This window comes from Muntiacus reevesi, chromosome 4, assembly GCF_963930625.1.
Source record: "Muntiacus reevesi chromosome 4, mMunRee1.1, whole genome shotgun sequence".
NCBI classification, from domain to species: Eukaryota; Metazoa; Chordata; class Mammalia; order Artiodactyla; family Cervidae; genus Muntiacus; species Muntiacus reevesi.
The window spans coordinates 103,431,403-103,457,057 of record NC_089252.1 but is presented as its reverse complement, the minus strand read 5'-3'; the positions used below and the strand labels follow the sequence as shown (position 1 = coordinate 103,457,057).

The 25,655-nt window shown below is 40.7% G+C and overlaps 1 protein-coding gene across 1 annotated transcript in view; it reads right to left on the bottom strand.

Moving 5' to 3' along the window:
- ERC2 (ELKS/RAB6-interacting/CAST family member 2) overlaps positions 1 to 25,655 on the bottom strand; it is a 919,595-nt gene that overhangs the window by 205,039 nt on the left and 688,901 nt on the right. The window contains exon 15 of the mRNA XM_065935028.1: positions 20,500 to 20,647. Coding sequence (XP_065791100.1) covers positions 20,500 to 20,647 — 148 coding nt within the window. The remainder of the gene's footprint in view (positions 1 to 20,499; positions 20,648 to 25,655) is intronic.

Below are 25,655 nucleotides of genomic sequence, written 5' to 3'. Positions count from 1 at the left end.
TGCTGTGCAGTCTCCCTTGCGTTTGGATTTCAGTATGCTTACTAGTTTTATATGGGGTACTCTGAACTGACCCTAACTAGGACCAATTTAGTTCCACAGAGAAAGGAGAATCTGAGTCGCATCTTCCTCTCTGGATACAAGGTCTCCATGGAGCCTCCCAGAGACACATGAATAACAGGCATGTCATTGACAGGTCCCCTCACACTCTGCTCCAGGCTGATATTCCCCCAGCATACAAGAATGAAAACTCAACTACAACCACCACCTCCTCTGTGAAACTTTATCCCCAAAGGAGAGGCAAAATACAACTTTTGGGTTTGGGGATCTAAAGAAAGCCAGTTTCCAGAAAGGATGAAATTACACTCCAGTTTCATTTGGAAATACCCAGGGTGTTGACTCATGTTGTTTTCTGTTGTGCTTGTTTGTTTGTTTTCTCCATCACATCAAATTAAATTCATCCGAAGAATATATTTTGAAAATCAATTTCTCTTAGTCATCTGTTTAACGTAGACTCCAAAACACCTGATCATCTATGACCCTGGAGTTGAAATAGCCTAAGTACAAAATATCCAAAAGCATTTCAGCTTGAATCTAAACGAAAGCAGATATTAAATTACATAACTAATGTTTCTTCAAAGCACTGAGTGGATGTGGGTAACCGGAAAGTTGCGATTCCAGCAGCTATCTTGCATCTCTTTCCGCTGAATGAGCACTTGCCAGAATAATCCTGATTCATGTAATGTTAGTGCTAGGCCATACCTTAAATCAGTGACTCCAAGTTCACTGTTTTACAGAAGAGGAGAATGAGGCTCCAGGAGGTTGAACATTAGTCAATCACAAACCCAGAGAAAGCCCCAGAATTCTTGACTCCTGGGCCAGGGCCCTTCCCCTGCCCCTGGCTGCCTTCCCATTTGATTTGCATGTGTAGACAAGTCCACCATGTCCATGACCAGCAATACCACAGGCCCATCTCGTGTCTTTCGTTTTGCATTCCAAAGTACTATGGTATTAATTTCCATTCTTGCAGTCTGAACAGCATCAAACACCTAATCATTTTGGTCTCAGTGCCTACAGATAGGTTAAGGAATTTTCCATCTTCTTTGAGAGTACAACTACTTTCTAGAAGAACCACTATTCTAGCTTTCTAATTTATTTTTTATAACATCTATAAATTTTCTATTATAGGAGTCAAACATCTAGATATGAAAAATTAAATAGTGTAAAAGAGTTTATTTAAAAAATTTTCCCTTCCCCTATCCTAATATCTACCCCTACTATTAAGGATTTTTGCCAGTCTTTCAAGAAACTTTTATGCATAATCTAAGAAAGGAAACACGTACACTCCCTTTAAAAATAAAATGCCCAAGATGTCTTGGCCATCTTTTCATGTCAAGATCATGTAGAAATACCTCATTTTTAATGGTTACATATTCCATTCTATGCATGTACTTCTCTTTACTAGTCCTCTATTGATGTGCTAAAACAGAGGGCAGAAATCTCTGTTTATTTTGTTCAAAACTTTATCCCAAGCACTTAAAGCATTGCTGGGCACATAGTGAGCACCAGCAAATAATTGTTGAATGAGTGGTTAACATTTGGGTCATTTCTGGCTTTTCATTATTCCAACAATGCTTCAAAGAATATTTTTCCAAAGGAACACCTTTGCCTGTCCTCATGTGCTTGTTCTCAACAAAGATGGATGCTGAAACATGTAATAGATAATTTTATAATGTACAAAGAAAAGAGAGATTCAGTAGAGATCCCTAGAATAAAGTATACATATTTTAAACTTTGAAAGATATTACCAAATTTCCCTTCAAAAATTTTGGTCAACTTCCAGTCTGTACCTCTTTGCCTATATTGTGCCAACACGAAATCTCATCAAACTCTTTGATCTTCAAAAATCTAACACGTGAAAAACTGTTATCTCCTTCATCTTTCCCTAATTATAACTTGAGGCTGAGCATCTTTTCATTGAGGGCTTCCCAAGTGGCGCACTGGTACAAGAATCTGCCCTGCCAATGCAGGAGATGCAAGAGATGTGGGTCCCATCTGTGGGCTGGGAAGAGCCCCTGGAGGAGGAAATGGCAAACCTTGTTTAGTAATTTTGCCTGGAAAATTCCAAGGACAGAGGAGTCTGGCAAGCTATGGTCTATGGGGTTGCAGAGAGTCAGAAACAACTGAGCGACTGAACACACACACACTCACACACACCTGAAGCTCCTCTGAGAGAATAATGCCCTGAATAGAGTCTGAATCCAAGGCATCACATGTGTCCTTGCACGTGTGTGTGTGTGCGCTCAGCTGCTCAATCATGTGTCTGACTCTGTGACCCCATGGACTATAACCTGCCAGACTCCTCTGTCCATAGGATTTTCCAGGCAAGAATACTGGAATAGGTTGCCATTTCTTCCTTCAGATTTTCCCAACCCAGGGATTGAACCTATGGCTCCTGTGTTTCCTGCATTGGCAGGTAGATTTTTTTTTATCACTGAGCCACTTCAGAAGCTAATATATATGTATATACACACACACACACATATACACATACACATACATACATACATATATGTGTAAATAAAATACACACACTCACATACATGCATGAGTTTGTTGTGCTAAATGATCAGCTGAAGTCCTGACTTTATAGTAACTTTCCAAAAAAAATAATGTGAGTATAGCAATACCTAATCTTAGTGAACAAATAAAAATTAGAGATTGTCGACTTTATTCCAAGTTGCATAAACTACTGACTGCATAATTTGTTCTGGAATTTGGGTGTGGATCAATGTCAAACTTACAGTAGTTCATAAACACATTTTTCTTTTCAGCGTTTAGCGGTAATGTTCTAGAGGTGGGTAAAATTTAGAAAAGCTTAAGAAGAGGGAAAGTTAATTTCCATATTCTTTAGGTACTTTCATACACTACTGGCAGGATTGTAAACTGGTATAAACTTTCCTGAGGGCAACTTGGCATTATGTTTTAAAATTCAAAATATGTACACCCTGGGGTCCAAAAGTCTTTTGAAAAGAAAGTTGGACAGAAATACAGGAATGGAAAGGGTAAAAGGATATTCACTGGGATGTTGATCACAGGAGCAATTAACAAAATACCTGTGTATCAACAAATAACTGAATATTCATTGTGCATATAATAGAATACTTATTAGCAATTCAAGAGTCACATATGCTTATATTCATCAGAAGGAAAGAGTATTACAACATATATTTGAATGGATGGTGAAGCAGGTGCTAAAACATGCTGATACATGTGTGCGTGTATATGGATATACACATACATACATGCGTCTGTGAGAAAAGTGCAAAAAGATGAGCACAAAACACTGCTAGATGCTTGGATTTCAGGTAGTTGACATCCTCCTTTATTTCTTTCTATTATTATTTGAATGTTTAATAAATGACAGGAAATAATAAAAAAAAAAGAAAAAGAAAGCTTTCTATGCTACATATACACACATAAATGCTGATATATAGGTTGTTTCTCAGATTACCGGGGAATGGTACTGAAATAATTTTAGTACAGGCGAAGAAATTCCTGAGACTGACCTTGGAGAACTTAGACTCCTGCTGGCTTCTATTTGGGAGAACTTCAAAAAACAGTCCAGGAGTTAACACAGCCCTGCCGGTTGGCCATAGCTCCCCTCTGTTCAACCTGATCCTCTAAAATTCCAATCACTCTTAACCAATCTTTCGCTAGTCTAGCAAACTAGTACAGCAAACTTGTAGAGACAGTGGGCAAACCTGGCCCCTGTCAAATACTTAAGAATGCATGTCCTTCACAATTGCAATGAATGTCCCTGCCACAGCTACATAATGCAGCTGGATGGAAAAGGAAGGGCTCTCAAGTCCCCCTCTGACTCAGGACCAACACACTACGGCCAAGTTCAAATCCTTCCCCAGGAGCCTTAGGGCCCTCAGCTGGATCAAGTCAGTGTCCATCTGAGTTTCACATCATGGGCCAAAGATTGGGAGGATCTCTTTGCTGTTTCAAGTTGAGAGAATTAATAGTTCAGCTCGGAGTTTAGGAACTATCTTGTAATAACATGGCACTGCAGTAATGTATAGACTACAGTCATGCAAAAAATATTTGTCTCATTCCCAAACACTGAACTTGATAATTATATAGGAGCTTGGATATTAAGGACCCAGACATAAAGGAGTGGGTTAAAAAGCATAATTACAGCTCAGAAATAGCATGTGCCAGAGGACATTTCAGGCCAGGTCCTACTCAATCAACAACAACAAAAAAGAGCACGCAAAATCAAACAGTAGGCTGCTTCTCTCTCTCTCTCCTCCCTCCTCTCTATCCATCCCCCTCCCTCTCTTCTTTTCCTTCCTATTTAGGGAAATAAACTATGAAAAGAATCATGCACCATAATGATAATTTAGAAACAAACTTGAGATGAAAACTGGTAATAAAATAAGGTCCTTAGTTCTGGAATATTAAGATTAATAGCCCAAAGATCTTCTCTCAGGTCCTGAAACTGTACAGGACACTATTTGACATCTATACTTCAGAAGAAAGACCCAAATTTCCATGCCTCATTGGCTGTATAATTGAAGTACGCTATTACTTTATCCTTAATATGGTAAGGGTGAGGACGCATTGATGAAAGACTCAAATCATTACTGACCAATGACTCTTAAGTGTGCAGACAACAAGACCATGGCCTGGGAGGTGCCCAAGGTTCATCACAAGCAGGGCAAGAGTGACCCAGCAGTCTCATCTCAGAAGCCATTTTATCATTAATAAAAAACACTGGTTTCAAACTTGCTTCGTGTTGACAGTTCTCATATTTTACTCACCCTGCAGAATACATAGCAGTTCCCTACCATCCTGTGCATCAGATAAAAACAGTTCACTTGCTGGTCAGGGCCAGCCTCTCCCTTTCCTCCTGAGCAAGTGACCAGCTTCCTACCGAGAACTCTCCCCAAGGATGCTCTGTCTCTAATCCCATGTCCACATGGATTCAACTCTACCCTGGTGCTTCCCTTGCCAGGAGCAACTCCTCCATATAAAACCAGATCTTCTATCCTTCACCACAGCCAGGCTCAAAAGTACCCCATTAATACAGCTTCCACAACTGGAAGTATCCTGCAGAGTAAAGAAAACTAGAAGTGGAGTTAGACGGCTTGGGTCACATGGTCAAATTTAAGTCACTTGATCGCTGTTCAACTACCAGCAGTTATTTGACTTCCCCGACTGTGCAAATGGCATCATCAGGCTGGGCGGCTGGATATCAAGAAAGGTGCTCTAGGTGCTTGAGTTCAGCCTGTGGCTTCTGATTCCTTTTTACAGCCCAGGAATGTCTGGAACCAGGCTCAGACTCTCTCTATGCTCAGTAAACCCTGCTGACCAACTGTCTCACTTATCACTGTGTTCCCTGTGCTGACGGCTTGTGTCCACTCCCACCCTCACTCCTGCACCAGCCCCTCGTTCCACCTCCTCTGGTCACAACTGCAGCCAAAAGCCATCCCAGACCTTATCACTCAGTCAATGCTTACAGTACCCGAGTTTGTAAGATTATCTATATACATACAGAGAGCAAGTGTTTGGTGACCCAAGGATTCCCACCTTCAGGGGGTGAGGGTTGCTGATTTCCTTTAGTAGCTCAATGTGTCCCAACTGCTGACCTGTCAGTTAGATCCCATCAGCTTTTGGTGTCCCTCCTCTGGGATTCTGATGTGTAGGTCACTGAGCTGGCCCTCCAGTTGGCATTTGGTGAAGGTGAGGAAGAATCTCAAAAGTTCATGTCAAAGACAGCTGGGTTTAGAAACTGCTGCTGCAATTAATATAACTATTTTAAACTTTAAGACACACATAAATTGCTTTTGAGAATTAAGCCTAAGACAGCCAGAAACATTACAGAGAACCAGAAATTCCTTTAATTTTCCACTCTGATTTGTGATCTTCCTTATCTATGAGACTACGGGACACAGCATTAAGACTTGTGGAAGTTCCAAGCTGGGAATAACTTAGAAAAGGTCCAATAGTTTTCACTGTATGTTCTCGGTATGCTACTGCTGAAGAATAATCAGGAAAGAATCCTTTCTTCCTCTTTTCCAAGTTTTCTCACTTCTCCAGGGATGCCTCTGTGAAGGCTTGGGAAGCTTAAAGCTGTAAAGATCTTGGCAGTGTTGAGTATAAAAACCAGCACGAGCATATTCTAACTATTTCCCTGAATAAGTGTGTGGTTTTTGTTTGGTTTGTTTCAGAAGCCCTTTCTTTGATTTTACATTTCAGCAATGTAAAAGATCTGAGAAACATCTTATCATCCTGGCAAATTATTAGAAGAATACTGCTTTCAATGGAGAATGAGCCCTCTGCTTTCCCAGAACTTTTCTTTGTATTCTCTGAGTTTGGAAAGAAGATAAAATGCTTATAAAAACAAACAAATAAAGGAATGAACAAAAAGCAGTAGAAGGTAGACCCAAGACTACTTCAGAGGGTTCATGGTAAGGAGAATAATTGCCTACAAATCCATCAACAGATTAAGCAAAGCAGGAGAAAAGATGTTGTGCTGTTTCCTTGATTCCTATCTGAATTCCCAGAGTTCCACAGAACATTCCAAAAGTAATTTGGCTTTTGTGCACAGTGCACAGGGACCAACGTTTTTCAACAGAATTTCATAAGGAGATAGGGTAATTTTGGACCCTGCTCTCAGCAGAAGCTGAAAAATGGTTGTTGCTTAGGAGGACAGAACTGGTCTTTTTAATGACCACTCATCTGAAAAACTACCCCAGAGGCCAAAAATTGCCTACCCTAACCCCACTGAGAATCATGGTGGATTTGCCCAAGAAAATTCCTGCTCATAAAACTTTGCAGAATAGATCTGTTAAAACAAACCTGTAATTATGAACAGAACAAGAATCTCACTTAAATAATCTTGCAGCTATAACACCAACTGATTCAGTAACCCCCAAACTTGGTCAAACACAACTGACAAGCTTTGAGTCCCCTAAATGTGATTACTGAGCATGCTTGACTGACCACCAAACTATGTAAGATGCTAAAAAAAAGAATAGAAAAAGAAAAGGACAGTAGATTTCAATGTAAGCAATCTAAAATATTCAACAATGATTTTCAATATGAAACTGGTAGTCAAAAGGGAGAACTTTTATCAAGTGTATTTTTTGACCAAACTCCAGAAATGGAAGTAAAGTGACAGAATGAGCCCACGGTCATGTATATGTGGTGACCTGGTGAAGGAATGTGAAATTTAGCCAACACCTAGCTCCTTCCGCTCTGGATAAATTAAGAACCAAGGGTGAGAAGGATGCTCTGTGAACTCTTGTGGCTGTACCTGTATCCTTACAGACTATTTCCGTGCTCAGTGGAGTTATTATTAAACTAAAGCATCACACATCACTCTAAAATTTTCCTCAGAGAGAAACTGTAGCTTTCTACTTCCTCAATTCTCTAGGTCTGGGTCAGAACATTAATATTTGTTGGACAGCATGTTTTTAAAGTGGGAAGATATTTCAAAAATCAAATATTCTGGTTTGTTTCAAAGAATATGTTCTCAGCTAAAGTCTGATGCTTTCTTCCTGTGGGGGTGAGCCACAGTTGGCCACAATTCACCAAAGTTTCCACCAGCTAACAATAAAAAATTATGTCCCATTCTAAAGAAACAAAAGAAAAATTACACTAAAGTTGTGCATTTCCTTTCCAGTCCCCAAAGACAATCTGAACAACTGGCTCAACATGCCAAATTAAGTCATGAGAATTTATCCATATCTAATAAGGATTAGTAAATGTTACAACAATGAACATGACTTTGACATAATTTATACTTCAACTTCTAAGGCGCTGGGTTCAGCATGGTCTCGTTCCAGCCCTGATAGAGGAGGATATGCAGACTAGTCCTGCAGTGTCCTCCGAGAATCCCAATCATGTTTATAACAAGCAGGAGGGTTCGTCACTTGATAAAAGAAGGTTTCTTTACATATAAATAGTATCTTTAGAACCAGAACATGATAACTGAGCTTAAAGAACTAACTACCCAGGGAAGATTCAGGCATCTTTTTCCCTTCAAGCCCAAGATAATTGTTTTGGAAGCAGAAAACCTGGTGATGGAACCCGCCATGCCTCTTGTCAGAGCTGGGTGACCACCTGCAACTTGAAAAACGCTGGAAACATTTCTAAGTTACATATTTGGAGGGAGGAAGATTAAGACTTCTGCACTTTGGGCTAGCCAGCTCTGACTGGGTCTACTTCATTCCATTTCTCATCCATACTTGCCAAAAGCACAAAGAGGCAACTGGGACATTTACTCATAGTATCTGCTATTAAGATAAATCAGTAACACTGTTGTCTTTGGTTCGTAAAATATAATCCCCCAGAGCTGGCTCTTACTCGTCCAAAATATCAACTTTTTGTTTCTGTGCCTCACCAACGATTGCATCACTAGAAAGCTCAGGAATACAGAGGCTCTCCCTGGAAGCCCGACCACATGTCAAGATGCCTCAGAAAACCCTGGCCCCAGCAGACCTCCCCGGAGCCTGGACAAGCTAGACCAGGGCTGGGAGGTCTGGATACGTTTTCCTGGAAGGAAGATGTCTGAACCCACACTGAACTGGGTTCTTTCAAGGCAATGTTTGCACCTTCTGCACTATTTATTTTTCTGCAAGGATAAATCATGGTCTGGCTCCCAGAAAAGCAAAAGACAGGGGCCTATTTATGAGCATTGTCACTCAAGTTCTTTCTTCTTTGGTCAAGGGAATAAGTCATGCGGAGTGGGTCTGTGTCAATGGATTGTCACCAAAGACTGTTTCAGACCATCATTCCTCAAACACAGTGCTACCCTGTGGGGAAGAAAAACATAGCCCTGTCTTTGCACCTCAGAACTGAGATCAACATCCTGCACATTTGTACAGCCCTCAAGGTTTTTAAAGACCATACCCCAGAGAAAATGCTTTGTGATAAGGCTTCTCTGTGAGCTAGATAGCAAACTACATACCCATTTCACAGGAAAGTAAGTTGACCTCCTCACCATCATACAACTAGTAATGAAGATGACTCAGGATCACACAAGGCAAATGAGCAAAATTCAGAGCCTTCCTTCTTCCCTATCATCCTTGAACCCTTGAATTCTTAAACATTCCCTGGTGGGAAATATGGCAACTGCATGACAGTGGAAAACAAAGGGGTTCAAAGTGTTACCCTAAAGGCAGACTTGCTCACTAACTCTGACATGGCTTCCCCATTCGCATAGCAAGGATCATGATGGCATCACCTCTTTGAGCTTTTGTGAGGATTGTAATGAAACAACAAAAGTATGCTGTGCCTAGAATATAATTTCTTCAAGAAATAATAGCTGCATCAATATCTTACTGAACAATATATCTCCTCTACTCAGCTGCAGGCTCCATCAAAGTTAATACTGTGACTTGCTTGGGCATCTTCAAGTCACTGATGTAGATCAAGTACTCAGCGTACTCTAGGTATGAATGCGCCGGAATAGTTTCTGACTTTCAAAACTGCAAAGAACTGAGACGTCTGTTAGTTTCATCCCTTCACCTCACAGATGGGGAAGCTGAGCCTGAGAGAGAGAAACAAAAGGAGCTGCCTAGGGTTTCTTAGTGTGTTGGGGGTCAGAGCAGAGCTGGAACTCTGACCCTCAAGTCCATTCTCAGAAGGATCACCTTCTATCATCACCTGCCAGGACTTTCCTGGTAAGGTGGGTTCCCTCATTTTGTTTACAGATTAAAGAATCAACATCATATTTTCTAGACAGCTGCTAGAGTCAGACATCTTAGAGAATATTGGGCCCCCACACCCAAGAAGACTGAGAAGAGAAACTCTGCCTGCCTGCCTTGTGACCCACACGCCTGCTTCATACCCTAGCAGTCAAAGAGGCTTTGGCACACCAAAGGCAGCCCAAAATAGTAGGATTTCTGGGTGACTTCTGAGCTGGGTTTATAATTCCAGGAGTGCTAGGCAATGAGAGAAAGAAAATAAACCAGCTTCGAGATGATCAGTTAATCAGATATTTCTGGGGTGTAAGAACCACTCTGGACTGAGATCTTCTGAGACATCACTGTTGACCAGTCAATCATCATTTTTTTCTGAAATGGATCACCTCTCTGTCCAACCTGAAACTGTAACTTCCTTGCAAGATTTCATTGTCAAATTGTTGCAAAGATCATCTCAATAAAGATTTGCTGGCTGTGTCCAATGGGCATTTCCCAATGGCTACATCAGGGTAGAGATAAGGGATTAGGATTGTGGTTGTTGTATGCTCATTTTTTAAAAAATTAATCTCATCTAAACACTGGTGTTGTGGGGTTCTGGCTCCCCCACCTTGTCAACTCAGCAACTGCACTTGGGATCTGATGAGAAGAACAGATTCTAACTCTCCAGGCTGCACTTGGTCCCCATTGACCACTCCCTCCCCAGCAGTGCTCCACCTTCCAGCAAGTCTTTGCCCACCTGGCCCTTTCTCAAGGAGGCATCCTGGGGATGCCCTATTCAAAAGCACCTCAGACACCTCACAGAACATCAGAACATCATCTTCATTTTTTTTCATAGCATTTGTTGCCATTTAACATGCTATAGATTTAATGTCTTTATTTTGTTTCTTATTTGTGCCCTCCACTAGAATACAAGCTTCCTCCAGGGCAGGGATTTTGGGGCTGTTCGCTATGGTATTCTCAGTGCCCCGAACAGTATCTGGCACATAGCTGATGCTCAATAAAGAGTTGCTGAATGAACTGCCCATTTGTTTCCTCATAACTATTCCCCTAAAGTCATAAAAGTTTTCCTCTGCCTCTTGCTTTCCAAGTATATCTATCGCTTGTACTAGAATAGTGTACTAGAATATTCTTTCCTAAATCTATGACTGGCATGTTACAGACAAGCTTAAACAGTTGACATTTATGTAAAAAATTTTAAATGTCAGCTACTTTGCTGATGAGAGCTATTGTTTAATTTTTAAAAATCTTTAGAATACCCATGACTTCAGTATTTCAACTTTGGGGCATTAATCTTAAGGAAAATAACATGAAAAAAAAAAGATTCATGGATTGAAATGTTCATCAAGTGTGACTTTAATAGTGAAAAACTAGAAACAATTGAGATCCTAACAATAGGAGAATGATAAAATTAATTATGGCAATGATGGAAATCATAGAACCAAGATATATGTGTTTGAAGGCTTTTAAGGACATGGGAAAATGCACACAACATTAAACATTTATAAAGCTAAAAAACCTCTATTATGTAGTATGTCATGTCTTTGTTCAAATATGCATGTAGACAATGGAATGTAGGAAACTATAAATCTTAATGACAGTTATTTCTGAGTGGCGGGATTATGGGTGATCTTAGTTTTTTATTTACATTTTTCTAAGTTTCTACAGTGAGCATATATTTATGTGTTTTCAACTTTGAAAAGTATCATTTACATTATAGGGATAGTAACAAAATTAAATCCTTATGATTTCTTATTAATAATATAGTGCTACATTTAAAAAAAAAAACCACAGTAAATATGAGGAACTTTATATGAGGAACTTTTACCTCTGCATGTTTCAGAGAATAAAAGAAAAGAAAGTGACATTTCCCCAAAAGAATACGGAATTAAGTAAGAGTGAAGAGAAACTACTGGAAGTTTTAAATGCTGAGTTTAATGATTGTCTTTCTGTAATCAGGAGAGAGGAAAGTGAAAATCCTTTTCCTATTAAATTATTACTTGAAAAAGCAAAAAAAAAAAAAAAAAATTCTGAAGTCAGAAAATGGTAAACTCAGTCCATGCAACAATGCTGATCAATGACAAAATCAGTCTAATTTAAACACAGTTATTCAAGCGGTAGTATGAAGCAAAAAGGGGGCCAGGGGAAGGACTTTTCTTTCATTTTGAAACAGCATCAGGAAGACACAAGGGGCAGGAAGTCGGATCTTTTTTCAATTCATGTGAGATGATAAGGTGAAGACAACCTGAAAGGACTTTTAATTATATGATGAGAGGAAGGAAAGAAGGGAGAGACAAAAATAGATCAGGAGAAGCCTGATTTTATATGTTAAATGATAGAGAAGAAAACAGAAAACTAAAGGAGAAAAAGGCTTTCAAGCAGAAATCTTGAGCATGAAACACAAAGGCTCCAAGAGGCAAATGTCAACAATTCATGCAGGAAAGCAGAGAACACAACACACTTGATCAAACCCGCAGCTCCCTTTCCCTCAGCAGCGGATAAGCCTGATGATGCAGGATGAGATAAGTCCCTCTCTCCAGCCAGCACATGTGACCCCAGGGTCAAGGCGGGAGCTGGCTGGGGCAGCGGGAGGTGCTGGGAGTGGTGCTCAGGGTCACAGAATAAAGCCTGTATTTTATGCTCCTTTTCAGCCCCAGGTCAGGGGGGCTATGACTGAAGAGGTATCACACCAAGTTGGGGACAACTGCTGGGAAGACCACAGAAGTCTTGGAATGAGACCCCTCACAAACTGTGGCATCTTTGCCCAGTTCCTAGACCATAGTTTCCTTATCTCCAAAATGGAATTTATAACACCTGGTTTTCAGAGTTGTTGTGAGAATTAAATGAGATACTGTATTTAGAATTCCTAACCTAGTTTCAGGTATACAATAAGAGCTCAAAATCTGTTAGCTCTTCCTACTCTAAAATGTGAACAACAACAAAACACTATCACAATGAAGAAAAATGCTGCACACATTACACCCACACTAGATTTCTCTTAAAGCAACATCAGCCTAAGACACCCCCAAATCTATACAGCACAACCAATGGATCCCTCCCTCCACAATGGCTCCCCAGTGGCTGACATCTTGGAAAATTTCCCCATATATACTCTCTGCTTTGGTGGGAAATCTGAATGTTCTTGAAGGCAGTAATGAACAGGTTAAAGTTGAGGGGATTTCAAACATGTCTAATCCAATAAGAGGGTTGGTAAAACATGCGTTATCACTTAAAGAATAAATGTTTAAAAATAGAGCACAGATGTGAAATTTGAATAAAAAAAAAAAGAAAAAGCACGTGAGAGATCTTCTTGGCATTTGTATGCTATTCTCTATTTTGGTCACCTTCAGCTAAGCCTGTTATTCTGATGTACTCTGCCAACAGCTAGATACTACAGCGGTGCTTCAAATTACTGAAAGAAAGCTGGCAAATCACTCTAAAACTTACAAGTCAGACCCATCTCTCCCTTTCTGTATTTCTAAAAGTGGGGGAGTGAAGGGGTAAAGTCGGTCTGTTCAAGTTTTTCTACTAAAAGGTATATTCCAAAAGCAAAGAATAAGCTTTTCTAAGACTAGATAGTTGGATACTTGATACTTGGATACCTGAAAACATAAAGTATCATTGGTGGATAGGCATTTGTCACAAAAGCTAGGCTATGAATTGCCATCATAAAATTCACAGGAACTCCTACTTCTGCGTGAAGTCATTTCCTGCTCCCTCAAGCAAGCAAAGATTTTTAAACATTGGTAATGCTTCTGCACCAAAAACAAACAAACAAAAAAACAGCAATGTGCTCTGTCATGTTTTATGAGCTAATATCTGCCTTAAAGTTGATAGAGATGACAAAAACCCAAGACTCAAGGACAAAGTCAGTATCAACGTCTCCTTCTATAGTCCAGTAGGGCTCCACACCGTACCTCCATGAATGTTTAGGGAAGAGAACTAAAATGGTTTTTAAAACATGGCTTCTTTCAAATGTGAGACTGAGAAAGTGGTCCACCAGAGTCAGCCTCACGGTTTTGGCAGGTGCATTTCTAGCAAAGATTAGAGAAATGTATGGCCTCCGTGGTCTTTGAGTGCTAGTTTGTGATGCAACCAGCAAACCAAATGCATTCCCTGATATTGGGGTTGAGGCACCAGCTACCTAGAGTAAAACATGTCACCAGGCTGAGAGCAGACCCGTGTCCTAACCAATCACTGGGACACTAAGAGTGAAGTGTTTTCAGGAATGCCAAGAACTTCAAGTTTTACCTCTGTGAGAATGCCCTGCCCTTGGCCTGCTGAGGAGAGAATGAGTATTTCTTTCTTTTTTTTTTAAAGGGGTTCTCCAGAACAAACTGTAAAGACACTTGGCACTGAAGTCAATGATAAATAGGGATGTGGCTAGATTCTACCAGTGGGACATGAACAGCTTAACCCAAAGTGAGTCTACAATAAAAACCAATGCATTTGCATTTCAGCAATTTGATCTAGGGCAAGTCTGTGATGCATTACAATGTCGGGATCACATCAAGCTTTCTGGCACTTGTCCAACCACAACACGAGGCTATGGGAACCCCACTGCATGGAGTTCCTTCTCTGCCGTTCAGTTGCACTCACCTCCCAAACCATAGAGTGCAATTAAAAGTCATCTGCATACCAGGTAATGGAAGTGGAAATGGGAAGCACAACCACATGCTGCCCCCAGCAGAGAGAGAAAGAAATGCCTGGTGAGCCATTCCACTCGGGTGCTTCTTGTTTTTCTTGATAGGACACTTCTCCCTGTGGCAAGATCCAATTTTGGCTGGAATCTCATCTTAGACCCAGCTTTCCTGAACACTTTCTGTGGCAGCATCTTCCTCCTCCCACTCGTGGAGTGGCTAATTGTCTGGCTAATTCTTGGAGACAATCCTGTGATGGCCCAGACACTGCAGGAGAGGTAGGCCCTACCCAGATCAGTTATACTGTGTGGACCTGCACGGTGTCCAGAATGTTAACCTGGATACGGACTTCTCTTCTCTGCAAGCTCTGGAGGGCAACATAGAGAATCAGTGGACTAGTCTCCTGGTTCTAGTACCTTCCTGCTCCCAAATGACCAGTGTGTGTCCTGGTAACCAAAAGCAATGCCCAGAACTAGTAGGAAGGGGAAAAGAAAACCAAGTACAATTTATCTCTGATCACAAAAGTATTTAACTGGCTCCGAGAAATAAGCTGGTTCTAATTTTAACTGAACAATAGTATCTGGCCCTCATTTTAAAAAAGGCATTTTCATCAAGGATGTGCATTTCACTACTTCAGCACACAAGGGAACATTTGGGAATAAGGCTTAGGGGGTAAGACTTAGTTTTAAGCTTTCTTCAAAAACCCTTTAGCAGCAGGAAAATCCAATGATTTCAGAATTAATTATTTTGATGTCAGTTCTTTCTTCAAGAGTGGAGGAAAAGAGTTGGGGGGATTGGATCCAAGACACAAAAGAAGGAAAGACTGTAAATTTTAATAGTATTTTTGGAACTAGCATCCTTAGAGGAAGAACAAAAATACAAAATAAAAATAAAAAACCTTAATGAATTCCTAGTTGAATCCCTCTCCCCAAATGGCAAAAATCTGGAAGGCAGATTTTTTTTTTTTTTTTAGGAGGTGGAGTAACTGTCAGAGGTGTGTACTTGCAAAGAAATGGAATTGGAAAGAATACAAAAGTCAGATAGACTTATATGTCTACTACCAAACTATGATTAATCCCTTATATCTTTCTGTAAGCAACAAGTTACAGATAGTTAATTTGTACTGCTCTCACCTATATAAAGGTGTCCAGCCTAGAATCAACTCAAGTGTCAAAACTCAAAGAGTGTCATAAAGATTCTTTCGTGGTTAAACATAGCTGGAATTTCTGAACTCATTTCATATCACCTTCTCTGGCTCTTCTGAAAGGTGTTTAATGGGAGTTTAGGTATTCCTGGGCAAATTAATTTATAAGAGGCTCAGACATTTTCCAGAAAGAAATGGAGGGACTCCTTTCATAACGGCAAGTCATCTCTGCCATATCTAGAAACTCAGTGGCATTTAATTTAAGAAAGAAAGAAAAAAAAAAAAACCTCCAAAACTGGAAGAGACCTGAAGGGTTCAATATAGACAGTCTTACAAAACTTCAAGTGTGGTAAAAGTCATGTCTGCACAATGTCTTGCAACATGACAAGAAAGAACGCAGCACCAATTCTGTGGTCATCTTTCAGCAAACAGGTCTCCCTGTCTTTTTACCAACTCTGATAGTGGCTTCCTGGAATATTACAGGCAGAATTATGAGGCTCAATTTTGTCTAAAGACATGATTGATCAAGGAAGTCTCTTCTTTTAATAAACTGCTCTGGCAAATCACTCATTCATTCATTTATACAGTCAACAAACATTCGCTGAATGCCTACCAGCAAATGTTAGTACCTGCAAGTGGTCAGGAAAAAAAAAAGTCATGAGGTCACATTCACAGTCCTCATAGAGTTCATTAACTAGCAGGACAGATAGTTTCTATCCAAGTAATCACCAAAACAAATGCAAAAACTGCATCTGTTCCAGTGCAATTAAATGATGTACATGTGCTACAAGAGTGCCAAATTGGGGATTTGACCCAATTGAGAAAGTCCCATCAGGCCTCCTTGAAAAGGTGATGTTGGACTGAGACTGAATTGAACCAGTAGGTGTTAACTAGGTGAGGAAAAGAAGAAAATGTGTTCCAGGCAGAGGGAATTGCATGTACAAGGCAGATAGCATGTTGTTTTGAATTTGTCTTTATCCCACCAGCAAGGGAAGCCAGGGAAGAATTTTCAGCAGTGAGAGCTAGAGCATGATGAGCATGTCGTGGGATGTACCTTTAGAATATTCATTGGAAGGACTGATGCTGAAGCTGAAACTCCAATACTTTGGCAACCTGATGTGAAGAACTGACCCCTTGGAAAAGACCCTGATCCTGGGAAAGATTGAAGGCAGGAGGAGAAGGGGATGACAGGGGACGAGATGGTTGGATGGCATCACCAACTCGATGGACATGAGTATGCAATGCATTGGGTAGTTGGTTGCTTATGAGGAAAAAGTGAGATAATGTTTGTAAACTATGTATACAGAAAACACTTGGTATAGACCTGGCTTGTGGAAATCATACAATTATTCACACAAAACAGTATTTATTTGGTGCCCACTATGTGCTTGGCAAAGTGAAACAGTTAGGGGATTGCTGAATGAGCTACTCACGTTCAGTCACTGAGACTGCTATGGGCAGAGTCCTATATTGGGACGAGCTCAAAAGGCAGCCTGAACAGGGTAATACCTCTCATGTGCCCACCTGCCTCAAAATCCCCAGACCCATGATCTTTCCCTCCCATTGGCCTGGGTATCTCAGATCAATTATGCAGGTGATGAGAAGTGAAACCTGAGACTCACTGTCCCTGGGACGTCCTCTATGACTGATATCTATGAGGGATGCAAACAAATTTAGTAAGTGCTGTGGGCCTGTTCAGTGCAGGCTGGGAACTGGGGTCTACAACTCCTAACACATCTGCTCACCACTCCCCAAGTGCTTGGATTTTAGGGGTATGGGGACCAGGAAGGCTTTAGTGCCAACAATTATCTGCTCTATCTTTCATGGTTCAACAGTATATTCTCAATGAGCTGTAACTCCAAGGTATGTGAAAAACAACAAAGATGAAATAAAAATCAAACTATCTCTGAGGGCTGGTAGTGATAAAATCTATTAGTAGTAGCAGTGGTTGTAATGGGAGCTCACACATTTGGAACCTTTGTCTACCAGGCATGTGCAAATCACTTTATATACATTATACCTCACAAACAACCCTCTGAATCATGTATTAGCCCAATTTACAGATGAGGAAACTGAAGCTCAGGGAGGTTCAGTATTTTGCTCATGATCACCCAACTAACAAGTGCTGGAATCAAAATTTAACGTATGCAGTGAAACTCCGGATGCCAAATGCAAAATCCACTTAAGGCTGTGTGGCAAAAATGTCTGTTCAAGCATCATGGTGTGTCCAGCTATGAAGCCTGAGCGGCACACCCAACCTCTCTGGACCTCTGGCTCCTTCTCTGTAAAAGCATCAGCTCTTCCTCTTTGGTGGGAGTTGATGCGTTAATGTATATAAAGCCCTTTGACCCACACCTGGCACATGATGGGAGTTTAAAAGTACTAGCAGTCATTATGTGATCAAACATCCTAAGCCTAAGAGCTCTAGGCAGAACTATTCTTTATCAATGGCTGGCTGGAGACCATTCTCAAATGGGTTTCTGGCATCTACTTTAGGTATACAAAGATAAAAGGACCTCAGAATTTCTGGAATATCCATCTGCTTGCAACTCTGAATTGCCTCCTAAACATGGTGGGGTATATGTGGACTCAGACGGGCTATATATAACCTGAGCTCTATCACTTACAAGCTCTTTATGTTGGGCTGGTTGTTCTGTACTCTGAGTCTCAGTTACGGATCCCAGGAAGAGCAGGTAATTTTGACATATCACAGGGCTGCTGTGAGGATCGTGGGACAGAGTAAGTCCCCCAGGGACACTGGATTCCCTTCCTGGCACAAAGTAGACTCTCAATAAAAACAGCATGCTTTTATAAGCCAATGACTATTATTTTCAGACTCATTATCATCTGCAACAAGGATACATAAATTGACATTCTTTCCTGCTCTGTGGCCAGTAGGGTGTGGGGAAGAATTTCCAACCTAAGTCAGGGAAAGAAGCCCATCCTCCTCCTTTGCTGCTTCGTTTTTCACAACAGTCCTTCAGACCCTGCTTTTAGCCCATGCAGGAGCCTAACTGTGCATGGCTGGGGTTTCACAAATGTGCCCCATGATACCCAAAACCAAGCCTGTTGTGAATAATGCAGGCTTTGTACAGTTTACCAGAAGCAGATTGAAGGGCTACACTCAATCCTTCCTGGAATCCAGGAGTGCATTTTCATGATGCTGAGAAAGAAAAAAACAAAAAACAGCCTTAAAAAAATTCTTTACTGGGAAGAGTATAGAGAGAATTGGGGAGGAAAGTATCCAAGAGACAAAAAGACAAATGTAATTCAAGGAGCCTGATGGTAAGCCCTCTGCCAATCTTGTCTTTACAGCAGTGCAGCCTGTTTCAGAAAAGCTGCACCTATAAGGTGACCATCAATACTAGAACCATTGGCAAATACATAATAAATGCAATTGCACTACAAATCAAGATATAGTGCTCTCATCTATGGTTCTAGACTCTATGGCCAATGAATATTGGAAATCATCAGAAGAGCTGAAGGTCAAGATGTGATGTAGCTCTTATGCACCCCCAACCCCAATGGTGGGGGCGAATGTCTCCTCAGCAGCTGACTGACCTGAGACCTTTGGATCATGTATGCATCGTAGCTGGACCCGTGGTACTTGGCCGTAATATCTGGGCTGTAGCTAGCATCACAAGTGCATGGTATGTTCGAGGTCAGGGGCTGTTTCTTAGGTCTATAAACCTGTGGGAGAAAGCTACAATGGTTATGTGAAGGAGGGGAGGATGCAGGGTGCACAGGGAAGGAACTAGGAGAAAGTAAAGAAGGAGCCCCAACTTGACTTTCTGTGGCCAAGTGGGTGGAAAAACTAGTATAGAAGCGGCAGAGCCCCAAATGAAGCGGTCAGATGGAAGTGGCCCCTAACTCCTGGGATCAGCACTAGCGTGGCATGCTGCTCTGTGGGATGACCCCAACACCCACCAGCGACTGGGACCCTCCCTCTGCAGCAGAGGGTACCCAGGCGTGGCGGTGCTTGTTTGCTCGCTCCCTTAGTAAGGCAGTTCCGTGAAAATCAGACTCTGGTTCAGGGCCAAAGGATGCCTTTTCCTTCCTGGGGAGGGAAAGGGTTGGCCCAACTGTGACAGGAGGGAGCTTATCTTTTCAGGCATTCAGAGAGTTTCAGAGCCACGGGTGGCCCCAGCTAAGCTGTGATAGCCACCTTGTGAGACCACAGACCACTGAACCATTCTCTGCTGAGTGCGTTTCATAATGAATCTGCAATCTAACTGACTATTTGTAACCGTTGATTCCAAAAGCGCTCAGGTTATATATACATGGAGGAGAAACCATGTCTGAAGATTTCAGAGACGATTTTACAATATGCTTTAGGTATAAATACTTCCATTTAAGCCGATTCCAGGAAGCCACACAAAAGACACACAGTGGCCTAGGTGAGGGAAAAATAGGATAATATGGCAAATGAATATTTAAAAAAGTATTTGACTAAATAATGGCTAGAGGGGTCTCCAAGCATAGCCTGGCTATCTCCAAGCCTAGGGGCTGGGAGATGGTTCTTGGCCAGAAAGTTCGGGTAGAAATCATTGAAGAATCAAAGTTGGAAGTACGGTGAAAAAGAAATCAAAAGAACTAGATAATGGGAGTCATTATTGGGCCCAGAAAGTGAGCAAGACAGAAGGTAACAAGTTCTATGGGAAAGAAGGTGCCTAGAATTTAATTAGTACTTTCTAGGATTTAGTCAGAAGTCATACAAAGTCCACTGGAAGGAAGACAGCTGAGAGGTATTTCTGGGGAGAAGATGTGAATACAAAAGAAAGGAAAACAGCACTGGTTAAGAGCCACACAAGCCCAGGCACATGCACAAAAACAGGAAAGCAGTAAAATGTTCCAGAGACAACTTGGACTATTTTTCTCCTACCTGGTTTCACCTGCTTGAGCACACAGGATGGACATGGCAAAACAAAGAGTAACTAAACCCAGAGAAAGCACTCCAAACTCACAACCCAGCCAAACACACCAGTCATGCAAAAGGCCCCACCTGCTGCTTTAACTGATGTACTAGTCGATCTTTTTCCCGCTTGAGGGCCATGACTTCTTCTTGTGTCTTTTTCTTTTTGGAGGCAGACAGTTCCAGCAAGGCAATGTTCGCATCTTTTTCACTGATTGCCGCAAGAAGTGCTTCCTGTCTGGTAAAATAAAGATATTGTGATGATTTTTATAAAGTGAAAAAAATCAGCATTTATAGTTGAAGTGAGCCATGACTCACTTCAAGGGAGTTGTCTCAAGGGAAGGAATTATGGATAGTGATTAAAAACAACTGCTTCCTTGATCCTCAGAAGAATGAACAAAGTAGTTTGTATCAGAATCCCTGAGACCCACACACTGTGTCCTCTGAGACACACCTTTTGATGACTTCACAGACACAGCTTTATACAAGAAACGGAGGGAGTCAGTCTGCAGATTCCTAAGACATCTATCCATTTATCCATCCAGTCATTCAAATATCTGTTGAATCCTTCCATTCGTCTATCCATCCATGTGTCAGGTAAGGTTCTAGATACCCCAAGACAAGTCAATAAAGTTGGGCAGCAAATTCAATATTAAGTATTATTTTTATCATGCAAGATTTTCTTTTGAAAAAGCCATGCAGAAATATTTACTAGGGTCTCCTTTCAATTTTCAATGAAATTAGTAATGCTCCCCTGCCATTCTACCAAGAATCGCTTGTTTCTCAGTCTTCCTTACCTCAGTAATTTTAACACCAATCACTAAGTAGCCCAAGTCTCTCAATTAGAAGTTATCCTTGACTCCCTTTCTTCCCTGTTCACTCAGAGCCAATCCATCAACAATTTCATTAGGTTTTACACCAAAATACATCCCCTATCTCAATTAACTTACTGTTACAAACTTATCCCACCCACCAGCAACTACTTGTGTAGCTTAACCACTTGCCACCCTGGTACAGAGACCAAAGTAATCTTTAAAACAATATAAATTCAGATTCAGCCATTCTGTTGAATGAAAAGTCCATCCCATCACCCACTAAACTTCAAATTCAGATCTTTTACTGATGCCTGCAACTCGTTATACCAACTGGCCCCAAGCATCTCTCTGAGGTCATCTTGCTCTTTCTTTCCTCCTCAGTCACTAGCCTCCTGCACATTTTGTTCCTGGTCTCTTTTCCAGTCCCTGAAAATATTACACTTGTTCTCACCTCTTAAGCTTTGCCTCCGCCATTCCCTCTGCCTGGAATATCTTTGCCACAAACAGCACCTTTCATGTTTCAGCTCAAAAAAGCCCTCTCCAGTCACTCTCCCTAGAGGTGACTTCTCAGCTTCTACCTCGTACCCAAACCACTGGCCTATCATGTTACACTGCTTTTTGTTTTCATAGAACTATTCCCTGCTTGAAACAATCTTAAGATATTTACTATTTGTTTGTTTTCCAGACTTGACATTCCATGAATTGGAACCCCATTTGCCTGTGCACCACCAATTCTCCAGCTTCTAGAAGAGCATAAAGCAGGTGTCAAAAATGCTTGTTCAATAAATAAATAAGTTCAGTTTATACTTCCTAAAAACTTTTAAGACACCACTGGAAAACTCTTCCTCTCACTTAAAAAATTACAGTGCTTTGACTGCTGATTAATTGCTGATCACTGCTCACTTAGGAAAATATCACAGTTGCTTCCTCCCACTTTATAGTCCAATTTTCTGTCAACATCTGTCACAAATTTTAACCTAGAATTTTCTGAGACTATTAATGACTATGAAATGGCCCTCCTGGTATGTTTCATTTAGTCCCCCTTTCCTCTGAGGAGGCCTTGTCTCAACCATTTGTGTCACTTCAACAATAGTCTAGATAATTTAGAAGACCCTACAGCCCTTGGAAAGCCTCCATATTGAGTACTTTTCTCCACACAAGCTCCAGGACTGAAACCTGGTCATGGTCCTGTTTCGCCTTTCTTTAATCCCCATCACCAACCCAGGCCCTCTCCAGATGTTTGGACAAGATGGTCATTATTTGGATCTTGGGTTTCTTTTCCTTTTCACTACAGGGATTTGTATAGACTTTTCTGGGCCCTGCTCATGCCAGGGAGTAGGAGGTTCTGTCTGAGGCCCAATCAGACATGTGAGCAGCAGAAATGTTGGGAAATATCTCCACTCTCCAGAAGAAAACCAGTGTAGGCTAGCCTACAAATAACAGCATTAATAGTCAACTTCACAGAGCCTGTCTCTTTCTGGATAACATCTTGAGACAACAGACATGTTGGCCATTCACAGCCACTGCATATTATATATAAGGCCAAGGTGAAGAGGTTGCATAGACTTCAAATCAGGGAGAGCGCAACTGCTATCTACTCCAATTTAGCTACAACACACCCAAGGTGACTGCAATAGTTTTTGCCACTCTGCTCCAAATAGAAATTTCTAAGTGAAACTTCTTAAATGGAAACAACTGAAAAGATCATTATTTGGAAAATTGGGAGTTGATAGTACATTATGCTATATCCCAAAGATTCACCTTTTATAGCTATATGCAGCCATTTTAAATGCTTTTTTTAAAAAATGTAATGATATATGAGAACATGTATGTTTGTTGAGAGACTCCATGAGGCTTATATTTCTGCATATTTTATGAGCAAAGGTGCTACCTTCTGTTCTCACAGGTTTCCAAGGATTGTTTAGAGTGAATAGCCTTGAGAGATACACTCAGTGTCCCCCTTACAATCAAAGGCTAAATATACTACTGCCTTGTATAACAGTGTTTCCTTGCAGAGCAAAAGACAGACATCTTACTGCCCTGTCTTCTAAAAGATTCAAGTTCCTTGAACTCAGGGTTGCTCTCCTTCAATGCAACCCATTACATATACAGCTATTCGTCTGGCCCTCTTGTCTTGCCTCCAAAGAACTTGGGGAATGGAATGGGGTCTTGACATAAATACACTGATGCTTGAGCAATAAAGTCAATGCCTCTAACCCAAAAGTCTCTGGTCCTCTGCCTGCATTCCTGAAACAGAGGCAGGCAAGCCTGTTAGCATGTCAATAAGAAAAAGTTCAGACCCTTAACAGCTCTTGTCATACAAATGTATACACAATATCCCCCAAACAAAAAACATGTTCATAGAAAGAAATGAGAGGGAAAACGCTAAAATGCTAACAGGCATTATCTAACAGTGGTGAAATAGATAGGCTGGTTTTTACTTTTTCTTATACTCATATCTTTCTGTTATACTTCCCTCCCACAAACTATCGTAAGAATAAACACTTAAAAATTGTAAATGAAACACTTCAGTCACAAAATAAACTGCAGGTACATGCTTCAAATATTTGGCATTCCTAAAATTTGCTCATTTTTCCCATCAAGGTACGTATGTTATTTCTGTCCTTTTCATTCTTTATGCACAGGTAGGTAGGTGTGCACAGACATTTTCACACACATACACATCTGGTACAGTCTCATCATCTCCCACTTGGACAATTACAACAATCTCCTAACTAGTCTCTCGATGTCCACTTTTATTCCTGTATTCCATGACCCTTTTAAATTCATTTTCCTCTTCTAGGTTAAAATTTAGAATGACATAACTTTAGTAATTGTATAGAAAAAGCAAGAGAGTTCCAGAAAAACATCTACTTCTGCTTTATTGACTATACCAAAACCTTTGACTATGTTGATCACAAGAAACTAGAAAATTCTTCAAGAGTTGGGAATACCAGACCACCTGACCTGCCTCCTGAAAATCTGTAGGCAGGTCAAGAAGCAACAGTTAGAACTAGACATGGAACAATGGACTGGTTCTAAATTGGGAAAGGAGTACGTCAAGGTTGTATATTGTCAACCTGCTCATTTATTTATATGCAGAGTACATCATACAAAATGCTGGGCTGGACGAAGCACAAGCTGGAATCAAGATTGCTGGGAGAAATGTCAATAACCTCAGATACGCAGATGACACCACCCTTATGGCAGAAAGCAGAGGAACTAAAAAGCTTCTTGATGAAAGTGAAAGAGGAGAGTGAAAAAGCTGGCTTAAAACTCAGCATTCAGAAAACTAAGATCATGGCATCTGGTCCCATCACTTCATGGCAAACAGATGGGGAAACAACAGGAACAGTGTCAGACTTTATTTCCTTGGGCTCCAAAATCACTGCAGATGGTGACTGCAGCCATGAAATTAAAAGATGTTTGCTCCTTGGAAGAAAAGCTATGACCAACCTAGACAGCATATTAAAAAGCTGAGACATTAGTTTGCTGACAAAGGTGTGTCTAGTCAAAGTTACAGTTTTTTCAGTAGTCATGTATGGATGTGAGGGCTGGACCATAAAGAAAGCTGAGTGCTGAAGAATTGATGCTTTTGAACTGTGTCGTTGGAAAAGACTCTTGAGAGTCCCTTGGACTGCAAGGAGATCCAACCAGTCCATCTTAAAGGAAATCAGTCCTGAATATTCCTTGGAAGGACTAATATTGAAGCTGAAGTTCCAATACTTTGGCCATCTGATGCAAAGAACTGACTCATTGGAAAAGACCCTGATGCTGGCAAAGATTGAAGGCAGGAAGAGAAGGGGATGACAGAGGATGAGATGGTTGGATGGTATCACCGACTCAATGGACATGAGTTTGAGCAAGCTCTGTAAGTTGGTGATGGACAGGGAAGCCTGGCATGCTGCAGTCCATGGGATTGCAAAGAGTCAGACACGACTGAGTGACTAAACTGACTGAAAAGTTATCATCAACCTAAAGAATGACCCCTCTAAACTCCTTTTCTCCTACAGTTCTATAACTTGGGCTCTTCATGTATTTAACATGTATTGCTCTTCTTATAATACATCAAAAGTCCCAGCAAATTAATTTCTAATTCCCAGTTTTCTCTCAATAAAAAATATATTAATTCCCAAATCTCTACAGATGTTGTCACTAAATAGAGTCTCAAATCTAATAATTCTTAATTAGTAAACCTCAAAATAAATTTAAAATCATTTTTATAAAAGTGTATTTAAAACTACTCATCAATACTAATATCCAAAGAAAATAACAACTTTGTTCTTCATATACTTGTCCTTATTGTATTGTTTTATTTTTGTTTCCTCTTGGCTAAGAAATCTTTTTATAAGTACTAGTATTATGCAATGATAGAAGTCTGAATAAAATTAATGTAACAATGATTATACATATTCAGAAACCCTCATTTAA